This window comes from Lithobates pipiens, unplaced genomic scaffold (genome assembly GCF_037356315.1).
Source record: "Lithobates pipiens isolate NorthernLeopardFrog02 unplaced genomic scaffold, aLitPip1_a1.2 Scaffold_25, whole genome shotgun sequence".
In the NCBI taxonomy this organism is placed as follows: Eukaryota; Metazoa; Chordata; class Amphibia; order Anura; family Ranidae; genus Lithobates; species Lithobates pipiens.
The window spans coordinates 204,805,719-204,821,552 of NW_027507787.1; the positions used below are offsets into that span (position 1 = coordinate 204,805,719).

Genomic DNA, 15,834 nt, shown 5'->3' on the forward strand with positions numbered 1-15,834 from the left:
TCCGATCGGTGCATTTTGTCTGAAAATATTTCCGGCAAGTTGGAAAATTTGGTCCGACGGAAACAGCCCGATGCAGACCACACACAGTCGGAATATCCGACAAAACGCTCCGATCGGACACATTCCGTCGGAATCTCCAATCGTGTGTACAAGGGCTTAGTGTTTTTTATTTTATAATTTCTTCTTTTACAATTATTTTTATAATTAAAAAAAAAAAAAAAAAAGCCCAGTTGGGGGCTTTGGTGAAATATCAGGGATCTAAACAGACCTGATGTTTCACCTTTAGGACAGAGAAAGGAGATTGAGGACACAGTCCTCCTCAATCTCTGCAGCCTCAGCAGCACAGAATAAATGGACAGGAATAGCTCTGTACAGAACTTCCCATTCATTCACAAACTGAAGCAGAAAGCCCGCTTCTTCTCCTCTCCCTCCCCCAGGCATTCAGCACTGCAGTAGGAAAATGGAGAGTTTGATTTCTATGTAGGCAGCCGCTCCTCCTATCCGGGTATACAGGGAGGCCGCACAGGATTTGCCCTGCCTTGATTTGAAGCTGAATTTTAGGTATGGCTATTTCTGCATAATTAAAATGGTCAAACTTGGACCAATGTAAGTATGTAGGTGCCATAGCTGGCTGATCCTTGTGGAAGTTGGAAATCACTATAGCAGGTACCGCCGCTATGACAGTTATTGCCTTCTGACTTCAGGGTTGCCGTATAGCGCCTGTGCTGGCTAAGTAAGCTCCTAAATACACTAAACAGAAGGGCAGCTGCTTGGCATGTGATCTGAAAGCTAATGGAGATCAATGTAGTGAAGGTGCCTACTACAGTTCCAGCTTCAATGCGGATTACACCGGTATGGCACATATAGAGTTACACGGGTTCAAGCTGGACCAGGGTTACTATGCAATATAGCCATACCTACTGTAAATTTCAGCTTTTACGGACCGCAGAGTCCATCGTCACCCGATCCAATCCAATGACGGATGGAAAAGTAGGTTTTTCCTCCGTCACACTTTTTCAGATCGAAACGGGTCGGATGTCAGCGGACATGTCACCGCTGACATCCGATGCTCCATAGAGGTCTATGGAGTATCTGTTCAGGTCCGCCTGAAAAACTGACAGGCGGACCTGAACGTATTGGCCGTGTGAAAGAGGCCTGTTTGTTTGCACACGAGTGGATGATGGAAATGAGCAGAGCTTTCCCTCATTTCAGGCTGGGTTCACATGGAGGAACAGAGCTGCTCACAGCAGGGGATCCGGTGCGTCTCCATTCGCTGTTTTATGTCCGATATCAGCCCGAATTTTTGGCTGAATTCAGACCTAAAACTGACCAGAAAACGCACAGGACTCCTGTGCAATTCGCACCAGATTCACTGCGGAGATGTGTGAACCGGCTCCATAGAGAGTCGATCACTATCTCCTGGCTGACATGTGAATTGGATGTAAGGAAACCCAAATCGAATTCACACTGGTGTGAACCCAGCCTTGGAGCTTCTCCTCAGATCTAACTTGCAAGGTTGATTTACTAAACCTCATTATGTTTTTAGTTACAGACAATAACATAGAAAGCTTCCACCTTTCAGTTGAATCAAGAAACCTTGTAATGGCTCAAATTATGCTCTACTTTGTTTTAGAACGGACCTCAATTTTCTTATTATTTTGGATAGAAGGTGAAAGGATTAAAAACTGTGAGGATTTTATTTCTCCCAGTGTTCCTTTTGAGGAGATTCACTCACTTCCTGTGTCCATGACTGCACTGGAAGTGAGAAAAATCTCCTCAACTACTTCACCGATATTGGAGGCTCTGACAACTCCTCACCATACTGCTCATTTCCTGTCAGGGTGACTACACAAGGGGTGGGGTGAAATCTTATCTATGACATAGACATAAAGAAAATAAAAACAGGTTCCAACACTTCTACATTTACATCAACGTTATAAGAAAATATTTTGGTGGGGTTTTACTTCATTGGGATATTATTATGTGTGACACCATTGTGATGGTAGAAGCTTAGTGCTGTGGGTTGATGAGAAGGAACGTCAGCCGAGGTGACTCAGACTTCAGACATTTATCCATTGCCTTAGTCACTGTCCGAGCTCTGACCTCAGACACAAGGCCTTCTTCCCATTACCCCGCAGGATCCTTCTCAATGTGTGTCACCGGGGCTATTTTTACCTTCGCTCAGCCTTTACCGTGACAGCTGCATGACAGCCTCCCCCATAAAATGTCCATTGTAATAAAATGAGGATAAAAGGGCCATCTTTGGCCTTCATGGATAGGCTATGTCCCTTCTAACTCAGCATAGTAAAGAATGCCAACAGATGCCATATGTGCCCCGAAGGGAAGATGCAGCTGTAGGTTAATTTAACATATACGGGGAATAGAAGATGTGGGCTACTGGATTTCTAAGTCAGACACAGAGACTGTTTTATTAATATTCATGATGTATAAAGGGAAGAAACCAGATAACCAAATCTCAAAAAAAATAAAAATAAAATAAAAAGTAAGTGTATAGTTCACTGTTATTAGCGAAAAATATCATTCATTGACGTAACTGGCTTCCAAATGGTAATGCATTGCTATGTACAGTGGCATTGCTTTGATACCAATCATATAGAAAGTGTGCATGAAGAAAATGTTAGAAAAGAATGTGGGGTAGGTAGGCCCTCCATTTGCTTTATTCATTTATGAAGAATTTTGGGGTGCTTTGGAATTGCCATTTAAAGCGCCCGTCTCAACTTTTACTAAAGTCTTTTAACCCTTTTGCTGCATGGCCCTGGGCTCCACTTTTAAACTCATGTGGCTAGACCATTTTTGCATTTTTTTAAATTAATTTTTATTTTTCTCTTAGATGCCTTTCACACTGTGCCGCCCATAGAGTCGGTGGTAAAATGCTGATATTTTTAGTCCGGCACCCGGACCCGCCCACAATGCACCGAATTAGCAGCGTTTTGCCAGTGGTGTAGCCGGCTGCCCCATTGATTTCAATGGGGAGCAGCGGTGGAGGAGCGGTAAGCACACCGCTCCAAAGAAGCTGCTGGCAGGACTTTTCCTGATGCCCTGCCAGCGCACCGATCCAGTGTGAAAGCCCGAGGGCTTTCACACTGGGGACAATGGAGCAGCTGTTTAAGGGTAGATTGTAGGCACTATTTTTAACGCTATAGTGCCTGCAAAACGCCCTCAGTGTGAAAGCGGTCTTAGCCCTTGTACACACGGTCGGAGAATCCGTCGGAATGTGTCCTATCGGACCGTGTCATCGGATAATCCGACTGTGTGTGGTATGCATCGGACTGATTCCGTCGGAATATCCGTCGGAACCCAATTTTCCAACATGTTGGAAATATTTCCCGACCAACTGGTTCGATCGGACATACTCCGATCATGTGTAGAGAATTTTGATCGGACCAAGTGCCACGCATGCTCAGATCAAATTCCTACATCAAAGCTATTGGCTACTAGCCTGAACGTAGTCCCATCGTAACGAAATTACGTCATCACGTTCTGAATGATCGGATTTTTCGACAACTTAGTCCGACCGTGTGTATGCAACAGTTTCGGACAAAATCTGACGGATTTGATTGTCGAATTCTCCGACCGTGTGTACAGGGGCTTACAGCTTTCAGAGTTTGTGAAAAATAAAACATATATTTTCTGAAAGCATAGGACCAGTATAAAAAAAGAGAAAGTGCTACTGATTTTTTTTTTTTTTTTAAGGCCCTGTGATATTTCCGCAAATGTTTATCAAAACAATATTTTTGCTAAAAATATGCTAAAATCATTATTAGTGGATACATACATGGCAACATTTACAAATTCCCCGCCAAATTCCTACTAAATGTAAAAACTAAAATGGTATTGAGTTAAAGTGACTGTAAAGTCTAGTTTTTTTTATTTTTTTAAATAACATATACTTACCTCCTCTGTGCAGTTGTTTTTGCCCAGAGCAGCCTGGATCCTCCTCTTCTGGGGTCCCTCTTTGCTGCTCCTGGCCCCCTCGCTCCTATCGATTGCCCACTCAGCCAGCAGCTCTCTATGGGGGCACCTGAGCCAAGTCAGCGCTCCGTGTATCCATTCAGACATGGAACCCTGACCTGGCCCTGCTCCCAATCTCTTGATTGGCTGACTGACTTTGATTGACTTCCGCAGGAGCCAGTAGCCCAGGGGGCTTAGACATCGCTGGAAAGAGATGGGGCTCAGGTAAGTATTAGGGGGGCTGCTACACACAGAAGAATTTTTATCTTAATGCATAGAATGCATTAAGATAAAGAAAAATGTTGCCTTTTCAACTCCTTTAATAAATAACAAATATTGCACATTTTTGAAATTTTTGTCAAATGGTGAAAACTGAAGGTGCACAAAACAGTAAATAAAAACAATTTACTTTACAGATCTGGATGTTATCAGTTTCTCCTTACAGCTTTCAGAGTTTGTAAAAGACCCCCCAAACCATATATTTCCTAAAAGCACATGACCTGTAGAAAAAAATAGTGCTACTGATTTTTTACTTGAGCTTTTTTAGGCCTTGCAATAGTTACGCAAATCTTTATCAAATCACTATTTTTTACTAAAAATACACTAAAATCATTGTTGCCACACACAAACACAACATAACTTACAAAATTTCTGCACAATTTCTACTAAGGCCTCGTTCACATGTGGCACAATAAAGTGTATTTTTGTGGAGGGCCGTGTTTACCCTCACAGGGATACACAGGTGTTCCATGTATCCTCGTGCAGGCAATCCCATTCATGGCACAGCCACTGCTCCCAATCGGTGTGGGTGCACAGCCACGAACACACAGTGTGAGCTCAGGGATATGCACTCGGACCCACATGGAAGCCAAATTGAAAGCAATGGCTGTGTTTATGTAGTTGCTGTCAAAAAGAGCACACCACTGCACATGCATGGTGTGAATAGGGCAAATCCAAAATGGTGCCTGTGTACACCATACATGTGCAGTGATGTTCCGAAAAATGCAGCTCAACAGACATGGTGTGACCAAGCCCTAAAAGCCCTTTCACACTAAGCTGCCCTGGGTGTCGGCGCCGCTTTACTGTAGTTTTAGCAGCGCTATTCGGCCGCTAGCGGGGGTTTTAGCCTCCCCGCTAATGGCCAAAAATGGGTTAAATTTGCCCGCAAAACGCAGCCGGAGCGGCGTTTTGCTGGCGGTATTGCAGTGCTGCCCCACTGATTTCAATGGGGAGCAGTGGTGGAGGAGTTGCAGAAGCTGCTGCACCCTCTGGCTTTCACACTGGAGTGAATGGAGCCACTTTTTTCAGGTGCTATAAAGGTGCTATTTTTAGCGCTGTAGTGCCTGACAAACGCCGGCAGTGTGAAAGGGGTCTTAATGTTTTATCAAACCCTTTCCGCCCACCCTGGCATTCCATTTGATCATGAGATGTCACAGCGGTCACATGATTAGAAGCTGATCCCGTTGTCTACTGATCTTTAGTCTGGACAAGTGGTGGCTGGTGCTAAATATTTTGGGTAAGGCAAACTAACACGAGCTCCCCTCCAGGAGAGACGGACTGTAAGGCGGTGGTCGCCGCAAGCACCCATCCACCCCCACCAGGAGACTGACAGGAAGGCAGCAAGTGCTGCAAACACCCCAACCCCCCCCAGGAGATGGACGGTGGACAGGAAGGCAACGATCGCTGCAAGCACCCTCCACCGTTAGATGGACTGATCTTAGGAGGCAGGGGGAAGGAAGAGCCAGGCCGTTGCTTCCCCTCCCGGTTGTGCCCTGACTGAGACACAATTGGCCAAAGAGTCCTTAGCCCACGTACACACGGTCGGAGATTTTACCAACCAAATCCGTCGGATTTTGCCCGTCGGATTTAGTCCGACGGATTGTGTCCGAAACTGTTGCACACACTCGGTCGGGCCAAGTTGGCGAAAAATTTGATCTTTCAGAACGTGATGACGTAATTTCGTTACGATGGGACTACATTCAGGCTAGTAGCCAATAGCTTTGATGTAGGAATTTGATCTGAGCATGCGTGGCACTTGGTCCGATGAAAATGCTCTACACATGATCGGATTAGGTCCGTCCGGCCCAGTTGGTCGGGAAATATTTCCAACATGTTGGAAAATTGGGTTGGACGGAGATTCGGACGGAATCAGTCCGATGCATACCACACACAGTCGGATTATCTGACGACACGGTTCGATAAGACTCATTCCGACAGATTCTCCGACCGTGTGTACAAGGGCTAAGACTCCCTGGCCAATCGGGTCTCAGGACCAGTTCAGGACCAGCTTCCTGATTGGCAATCAAGAATAAAGAAGCTTAAGTTGGAAATTATGCTAGTACTATCTCCCAACCAAAGTGAAACTCTGCAATTACTGCAATTACTCTGGGAAGATAAGATGGACAGGCTCTTAGGATGGATATATCTGGGAACAGCAGGTAGTTGGACTCCTTAATTTAAAATTCCTAGATCTACGGAACTCTGAGGACAGAGGCAACAGCTTTGAGGAAAACTGTCACCAGAATAAAATGCTATAGAGAACAAGAGGAGGTAGAGAAGCAGGGAGAACAGACCAGGGCAAGTGCAAAAAGATCAGTTAAAAAGGAGGTCTTATTATTATTGTAGCTCTGATGAATTTCACCAAGAGTGGCTCTAATCGCATGCTTCTAAAAAAGAAAACAAAACAAAAAAATCCATGCGTCCGGTACCCTGCATGTAGATTAGGGGCCAGGAGCATGGATTAGGGGGGGCAGTGACCCTGCGCCCCGTATGGATGGGCCACCACTGGTCTGGACCGAGAGCTGTCTTTGACAAGTTGGTCTTTGTGCAGTGAGTGTGCTTTCTCAGCACATAAACATTGGGGTCCCAGCAATGTGTGGCATGGGGGCTCTAAAGCTCACCATTTTGCAACCACACATACAGTATGTGTTGGGCGATCTTAAAGGTGTTAAAGGGGAACTAAAGGCTTCAATATTTTTGACTCCAATGGTCCAACACCTGCAAGTTCCCTTCTCCCTGGCTTCCGGTTGCCTGGTCTTTGACAATCTTGATTGTTGCATGCACAGGGGTTCAGTCACCCTGGTACAGTTCCGGAATGTATACTGAACTGCACATTTTAAGGAACACTGCAAGATGGCAGATAGGTATATTTTATTGCAGAAGGGACGTTGCATTTTTCTTCTGCAATAAATAGTCTACCTGTTCGCACTTGTACATGTGCTGTTGGAGGAGAGAGTAGAGCTGATGACCTAAGTGTGCTGGTTCTTCCTAAGACTCTATTCACATTTGGCATTTTTGGATCTCGGGAAGAATCACTACTATTCTGCTTGTGATCTTAAATTGCACAACAATCGCAAAAAAAAACATGTTCAGGTGCATTCATTTTCAATGGCACCAAAATGCGGTGTGGTGTTGCCACAATTATTGATAGATTATAGGGAGAAATTGGTCTCTGTATTCGGAATTGTAATTGCAAATGCTTAAAGTGGTTATAAACCCTTTACAACCACTTTTTGCTACAGGTAAGCCTATAATTAGGATTACCTGTAGTTACACTGGATATCTCCTAAACCTGCACGGTTTAGGAGATATCCCTGTATTTGCATGTGCCAACGTCATCGCACATGCACACTGAAGCAGGTCCCGCACGCATGCGTGGGATTGACATTGTCACTGCTCCGGCCAATCACAGCGCCAGAGCCCGTGATACCCGGAAGTAAGTCCGGGAGCGATGTCGGCCGCCGGACCATGAACAAAAACCGCTGCTTCAGTTAGTCTGTGCCGTTACTGGCAGGTCCTGTGCGCATGCGTGGGATTGACGTCATCGCGGCTCCGGCCAAACACAGCGCAGGTGCCCGTGATACCCGGAAGTAAGTCCGGGAGCGATGTCGGTCGTCGGAGCAGTGACCAAAAACTGCTGTGGGGGCTTTGATCTTAGGTAAGTAATTCATAATGAGCTAGTATGCTATGCATATTATCTCATTATGCCTTTGTCTTGCACGTTTTTTTTTTTTTTTTTTTAAGGGTTTACAACCAAGACTAAAGATTGTTTATATGTTCAATTTTCTAATTGTGTAAAACTCCCCAAAAACTTTTGAACGTACCCTGTTTCCCCTAAAATAAGACCTGGTGTGATTGTCGGTGATAGCTGCAATAAAAGCCCTACCCCCCAAATAAGCCCTAGTTAAAGTCCTTGTAGGTTTTCTTTTCAGGGTAGGGCTTATTTTTGAGGAAACAGGGTAGGGCTTATTTGGGTGGTAGGGCTTATATTGCAGCCAACACCGACAATCAGGCTAGGTCTTATTTTAGGGGAAACAGGGTAAAAAGCCCCTGCTCCTTTTTGGGTGACAAGCTTCACACGTTGCGGTTTGCTGTGGTTGCCACGCAATTTATCACCCATTAGTTGCGGCAAAACTGCACCGCATTTTAGGTGCTATTGAAAATTAATGGCACCCCAACATTCCTTTTGCGATTTAAATGCGATTTTAAGATTGCGGGAAGAGATCCCACAAGGCCAAATGTGAATGGAGCTTATTGTCCAATCAGCATCAAAGGGAAGCTGAACCAACTGTATTTCTTCCACCTTGGCTGAACATAATTGCAAATTCTTTGCAAGACGAGGCAATTCATGTACTACATGTGTATTTCAACTCTGGAATCCAGCTTTAATTATTTTTAATTAATTCCCCATAATACGGCTGCATTTTACAGTGTTCTTTTATAGCTGCCTGGAGTTCAATTTTAGAATCTAATCTCAAAACCTACTTTTTCAGTATGTTTGGTATCATGCCTTACATTGTTCTTAACCACTTGCTCATTGGGCACATATGCCCCCTTCCTGCCCAGGCCAATTTTCAGCTTTCAGCGTTGTGACTTTTTGAATAACAATTGCACGGTCATACAACACTGTACCAATATAATTTTTTTTTTTCACACAAATAGAGCTTTCTTTTGGTGGTATTTAATTGCCACAGTTTTTTTTTTTTGCTAAAAAAAATGGAAAAAAAAAGAAAATTTTGGACTGTTTTCATAGTTTGTTATAACATTTTGCAGTAGGGATAGGCACTGGTGGGTGGCGCTACTGGGCACTGCTTCGCAGCAGTTACTTTAAAGAGGAAGTAAACCCTGATGGGTTTACTTCCTCTTTGATTCCCTGCAAAGGTAAAGCATAATGGACTACTATGCATCGCATAGTAGTCCATTATGTGTCACTTACCTGACACAGGAGCCAGCAATGTCCCCGCTGTCCCCTGTAGTCCAGAGCATCCATCTTCTTGGTGGGTCTCGCAGCTCCGGCACTGTCATTCGTTGGAGCCGCAATGACGTCACTCCTGCGCATGCGCACGGGAGCCGCCACTCGCATATCGCCGTTAACTGCGGCGCGCTCAGTGCACCTGTGCGGCGCTGTCTACAGCGCATGCGCTGTAGACAGCAGTGCCTGTCTTTCGGCAAATATCTCCTAAACCGTGTAGGTTTAGGAGATGTTTATTGGACCTACAGGTAAGGCTTAATCTAGGCTTAATCTAGGCTTACCTGTAGGTCAAAGTGGTTTGTAAGGGTTTACAACCACTTTAAAATCCTTGTAGGTCTTATTTTCAGGGTAGGGCTTATTTTCAGGGAAACAGAGTAGGGCTTATTTGGGGGTAGGGCTTATATTGCAGCCATCACTGACAATCACGCTAGGTCTTATTTTCGGGGGAACAGGGTAGTTGACTGTATGCCATGACATTTTTCTTTTTTTCTTTCTGCCTTTCTTTGTTTTTCTTCTTTCTTTCTTTTTTTTTTTTTTTTTTTCTTCTTTCTTTTTTTCCTTTCTGCTTTTCTTTCTTTCTTTCTGCTTTTTTTCCTTTCTTTTTATTTCTTTCTTTACGCTTTTTTTTTCTTTATTTCTTTCTGTTTTTTTTTCTTTCTCTCTGATATTTCTTTCTTTCTTTCTTTCTTTTGTACAATAGGTAGCATACTATTCATGTGGATATTGGCCTTCATTATGATGATGATGTCTATTTATTTTTTAACACAGATGAACCAGACAATGGCCAATGGCCCACCCCAGGAGAGTCCAAGGCAAAGCAACATCTATTACCCTCAGCTTAGGCCTGGTTACATCCCAATTCCAGTTCATCATAACGGTGTGGACAACCAACAGCAATTTCCATGCTACTACTTACAACAGCCAGGCAAGCAGAGAGTCAAATGTGAGCCTGCCATGCGGCCACAGTCTCCCCTAACTGGCTTTAACCGCCCTCAGTCTCCCGCCTGGACTTCGCCAGAACCTCTTCAGACCGAGAAACCGAGCAGCCAGCATTCTGGATCTCCACAAGGACAATCGGTAATGCCCTTTATGCACGTACTAGATCAGGGGTCTTCAAACTATGGCCCTCCAGTTCTTCAGGAACTACAATTCCCATCATGCCTAGTCATGTCTGTGAATTTCAGAGTTTTACAGTGACTCGTGGGATATGTAGTTCGGCAACAGCTGGAGGGCCGTAGTTTGAGGATCCTTGTACTAGATAGTCTACTTAGTTAAAGGGCAACTCCACTCCAAAAAAAAAATAGAATTGCAACACAAGTCATATTGTAATTGAATGTTATTAAAACATTTCCTTTGTAATCTGCAGCGCTGTGATTTTCTGTAAAAGGCCATGCAACTTGGCTACCTGAAGGCATTCTGTACACAGTTATTGTACAGAACGCCCCTGAGAAATGTTGTTTCCTGCTGCACTAAGATACAAGTCAGATTTTGGGCATCCCCACAACAAAACTGTCATTTTTGGTGAGATACTCCCCAAAGGGAAATCACTTCTAAAGGGATGCAGACCTTGCAATTTTCCTCATTAGAGACTTGCAGGTGCAGCCGCTAATTGATAATTATAAATCACTCCCATACAGATTTATACTGGAACAAAGAGAAACAAAAAGCTATTCCTTCAGAATAATAAAAAAGTAGGAATCTGCAACAACATTTGTTAAAATGTTTGCAATGTTCATGGATCACCCAGAGAGGAGTGTTTTTTTTATTCTCAACAAAAGTGAAGTTACTCTTTAAACTATTAATATACACTCTGTATGTCTGGCTATTTTTTAATATAGGGAGGGCTAATGGAAATAATCACTATGTCCAGTAACCAATCCTTAAGTATGATCTTTATTTTTCAGCCACCTCCTTCTGTCGCAGACTCAAGCAGCCTGTCACAGTCTCCTGGCAGGCAGGGCTCTGGGAGACCAAATTCTGGAAGCCACCAGTTGCCACGTGGCTATATTCCTATACCGGTGATCCATGAAGGAAATGGAGCCCGCCAGTCTCCTCAGAATGTCCAGCAGGCACAGAAGACGATCTACTCACAGCCTGAATGCCACTCACACCAGCCAGTGTTCCACAGAATCCAGGATGAAAGAGACTCCAAGCAGCCGGTGAAAGGAAGAACGATGTCCAGTCGAGAGAGTTCTCCACCCAGAGTGAGCTCCCCATCTCCATCATCTGCCCGAGTTCAGGTATGTAGAATACCTCCATTATAATGTATTAAAGCCATAGTCCCATAGGAGGTGATTTACTTAAACTGGAGCACTGAGAATCTGGTGCAGCTGTGCATGGTAGACAATCAGCTTCTAACTTCAGCTTTTTCAATTAAGCTTTGACAATAAAACCTGGAAGATGAAACTGTCCTCAGAAACAGCATTTTTGCTTGCACACAATTGGATGATAGAAATCAACATTTACAAAGATCTGGAGCAGCGGTGGCCGGTCTATAAGGGGCGCATGGGCGCGACCCCCTAGTCTTCCTACGCCGGCCCTTAATCTCCATGCGAGGTGCCGGACACATAAATCACTACCAGCTTTTTTCTAATTGGCTTAAAAAAGCCCACCCACTTGTGACATTAGCGAATCAACATTCACTTTTGTCTTCCTGCTAGTCCTCCCAGCCAATCAGGACAGGAAGTGGGTCTTAAGACCAGATGGGTCGGGAGGAGAAGCCGGGGAAGCCGCCCGGAAATTGAATGGGGAAGCGCTACCCAAAAAAAAATGGTAGCACCAGCCGCCACTGATCTGGAGCACAGCATATTTGCCTTTGGTAAATCAACCCCAATTGGTGTTAACTTGTTTTTAGGAGTATCTACTGTGAGCTCTAAAAGATTATATTACTGACCCAACAGTTATTAGGTCATGGCTACCTATCAACAATGTTAAAGCGGGAGTCCGCCGGGACTCCGCGTTTTTTTTTTTTTTTTTTAAAAGCCAGCAGCTACAAATACTGCAGCTGCTGACTTTTAAAATAGTGACACTTACCTGTCCAGCGCGCCCGCGATGTCGGCACCCGAAGCCGATCTCTAGATCATCTGTAAGGTGCTGCCGCCGCCATCTTGGGTATGGGAATCAGGAAATGGAGCCTTTCCCGGTTCCCTACTGCGCATGTGCGAATCGCGCTGCGCAATAAGGACGGTCCCCGCTACCTCTGGGATCTGTGTGTTTCCCAGCAGGCAGCGGGGCACTTGCGGAAAGGGGCGGGCACTTGCGGAAAGGGGTGTAATCTACGCCCCTTTCCTGCAGAGAGCTATCCCGGAAGTGGGTGCAGAATACCTGTACTGTACAGGTATCTGCACCCCCCTCCCCCCTGAAAGGTGCCAATTGTGGCGCCGGAGGGGGGGAGGGTTCCGATGAGCGGAGGTCCACTTTAGGGTGGACCTCCGCTTTAATCACAAAAAATCTTTGTTTGCAGACTTTGGACCAATCAGACAGATATCAAAGACAAGGAAAAAAATAAATAAAGAGAGGAGGGGTTTGGCAAGGACAATAAAAGATGGTTGAACACTGCTGGAGGCCCTTTATGTTTGAAAGCCTCTAATGTTTCCCATAGTAACCTACTCATTTTACAGCTCAGTTTTTAGTCTGTGCCAAAGCTGATGTAATTATAATAGGATAGAAGTATAGGAATTGTGTTTGTATAATTGTTGGGTCATTAGAGTAATGTAAGTTTATATCTGATGACCAAAATATTTTTAAAGGGGGCTATTTATAAGAAGAAAGAAAATGGAGAAAAGTAAACAGTGAAGGCATTGTTCAGAGTGATCCATTGGTTTTAGGTGTGGAAAATGAAACAATGAATCTGATTGGGCAGCAGTTCCACTTGTGATTGCAGACCTTAGGCCAGTGCATTGTCCTCCTATGGAGTTGCCTGCTACAGGTCAGGTGTCAAATAATAGATGCCTAGCCATCTCTGGTTCAACACATTCAGAGACTGATACAGAACAAACTTGTATCGGGCAACCACATAATTCTTGTGGGAGAATGATTCAGAGAGTACTGATGCCGATGTACCAGAATGACAGGCAGGAAACTAGTACTGTATTAGGGTAGACAGCTATGACAGCTTTCATAATTACTTAGTAGAGTAAAGGTTTACTTTTAAACAGTTAAACATATAGGCAAAACGTCTTCATTTTGGATAGAGTAAGGGAGAGTTATAACCCCTGTAAGGTTTATTTTTGCCATCTTTGTACATTGGGGAGATTTACCTTCACTTCCTGTCCCATAGCCAAACAGAAAGTGAGAGGAAATCCCTGCATATTAAGGGATTCCCTTGGTCACCACACCTAGTGTCCCCATTGGAAGAGTTCCCCTCTATTACTTTTCTGGGGACAACCCAAAATTTTTAATTTTCTTTTACTTTCACTTTCACTTTCAATAATGGTAAACAGGACAACTAGAGGACAGTGGATCTCCCTATGGGGGGGGGGGGGTGTCACAGACAGCAATACAAGCTGACAGATGTTCTAACCCATTTCCACTCTATCCAAAACTTTTTTTCCTTTAGTTATACTTTAATAAAAAGTAATGATATTGAACGTTGTATTTGCTATTTTAGTCTTATCTTGTCTCTTCTACCTATCCAGCAGATTCCTGTGCAACGGATCTCCCCTTCAAGAGTTCATATGGATAATCCTTCCACCACAGTCCCAGTGCAAATGGGTTCTCCCACCACAGTCCCAGTGCAGATGGGTTCTCCCACCACAGCCCCAGTTCAGATGGGTTCTCCCACCACAGCCCCAGTTCAGATGGGTTCTCCCACCACAGCCCCAGTGCAGATGGCCTCTCCCACCACAGCTCCCATTCAGATGGCCTCTCCCACCACAGTGCCTCTGCAGACAAGATCAGCCACCCCAACCTCATCACAAATGAGATCTGCAACCATTGACTCAACCCAGGCTACTTTCCCAACTCCCACCCTGAACCAGGTAGGCTCTGCCACCACCACTAGCCCAGTCCAGGCAGAACCTGCCAGTATAAGCTCAGTTCAGACTGGTCTTGCCACCGATACTCCAAGCCAGTTTTCAAACACTGTGCCAACTCAAACTAGCTCAGCAGAGGTAGAATGCAAGCCATCATATGCCCAGAAAGAAGTCAAGGATGAAATGCCATCTTCAAATGTTGTGGAGGAAAGACCTGACTTCAAGGAGTCTCTCCATGAAAAAGAAGCTGAAGTAGCAGAATCCCAAGAAAAGCATCCCGGAGTGCTGCAGGTGGAGCGGATATTAGACAGGGTTCAGGCGCTGCAGGAGGCGGTTGCCAACTTCCGGGGCAGTAAAAATAAGAAGTATCTGATGCTGGAGGAATACCTTACCAAAGAGCTACTGGCCCTAGACTCAGTAGACCCTGAAGGCCGTGCAGATGTTCGTCAAGCAAGGAGGGATGGTGTCAGGAAAGTCCAGAACATTTTGGAGAATCTGGAACAGAAAGCTACTGATAGCCAAGCTATGGACATGCCTGCAAGCTCACAAGATTCAGTGGAGGGTGACGGCATAACTGGGGCACTGTCTACTTCAAGTGTGCTGGACAATGCCTCTGTACCCACCACTGATGCACATTAGCTGCTTAATGTGTGAAAGTTTACAGACTTTACGATCGCTGGTTGGGTTTAAATTTTACAGTCGAAGAAGTGCATGCGCTTTTGTTTCCTTCAGACTGCTGATCTTTTTCTGCACCTACCAGCATGTGGACATGAATGAATGAAAGTAAAATTGTTTGAAATCAGTAATGATGCTCTTAAACAGAACCTACAAGGAAGTGTTTAATAAAAAGTTGTGTGTCCCTTTTGATGTTTTTTTCGTGTTCTAGAACTGCTTTCACAAAAGTTGTTATGTCGGTTAGCTTTTCTCAAACCTCAAAGTGGCAAATTGTTATCTACTGAAACAAACTTCATATTGTAATGTTTGAAGAATTCACGTTTGTGCATATTGTCAGTGATGGCGACAGAATATCAATAGATTTTGCACGTAGTTGAAGGGTCAGAACAATTACTTGGGGAATGTAAAGATCCTTCTTGGATAACGCACAAACATCAAACACTATGCACTGAAAGATTTATAAAAAAAAAAAAAAAAAACTGCGTTTTGTATTTGTTTCTCTGATTTGCATTTTTCTTTTAGCTGGAGCTCTGACTCGGTTTTCTGCTGATGGGACCGTGCCACAGTTCTGTCAAGGTTCTTGCCCAGTCCGACTTGGATTGGCTATAAATGCTTCAGTTACATTGGAATGTTCTTACATATACATGTGTTCAATTTTCACACATTAGGCATCACTAATTATTAAAAAAAGAAATTGGTGGCAATCTGGCACCAAAGACTTTGGTTAAAAAATTACTCTCACCACACGCACAGGTAGGCCATGCATTTATCTAGGACATTCTAGGATGTTAAGGCACATGATGGCGGCAGCAGCAACCAGAAAATAGTCTTGAGAACTCCTTTTGGCTACCCAATGTGTGCCAATAGAAGCCAGGCTTTTTACTCTCAGTGTCAAAGTAAAGGGAAGTGAAGTTTTTTTTATTTATTTAGCCTTATATGGTCCTTATTTTATCAGGGGTGAAT

At 44.3% G+C, this 15,834-nt stretch overlaps 1 protein-coding gene across 2 annotated transcripts in view; it reads left to right on the forward strand.

The window, feature by feature from the left end:
- Positions 1-15,591, forward strand: part of BAG3 (BAG cochaperone 3) — a 35,572-nt gene extending 19,981 nt beyond the window's left edge. Inside the window, exons 2-4 of one of the 2 annotated variants that reach the window (XM_077455470.1) lie at positions 9,992-10,300; positions 11,128-11,463; positions 13,861-15,591. In XM_077455470.1, the coding sequence (XP_077311596.1) occupies positions 9,992-10,300; positions 11,128-11,463; positions 13,861-14,835 (1,620 nt within the window). In that variant the 3' untranslated portion in view covers positions 14,836-15,591. The remainder of the gene's footprint in view (positions 1-9,991; positions 10,301-11,127; positions 11,464-13,860) is intronic. The other variant, XM_077455471.1, reaches the window with a different exon arrangement.
- Positions 15,592-15,834: the final 243 nt, after the last annotated feature.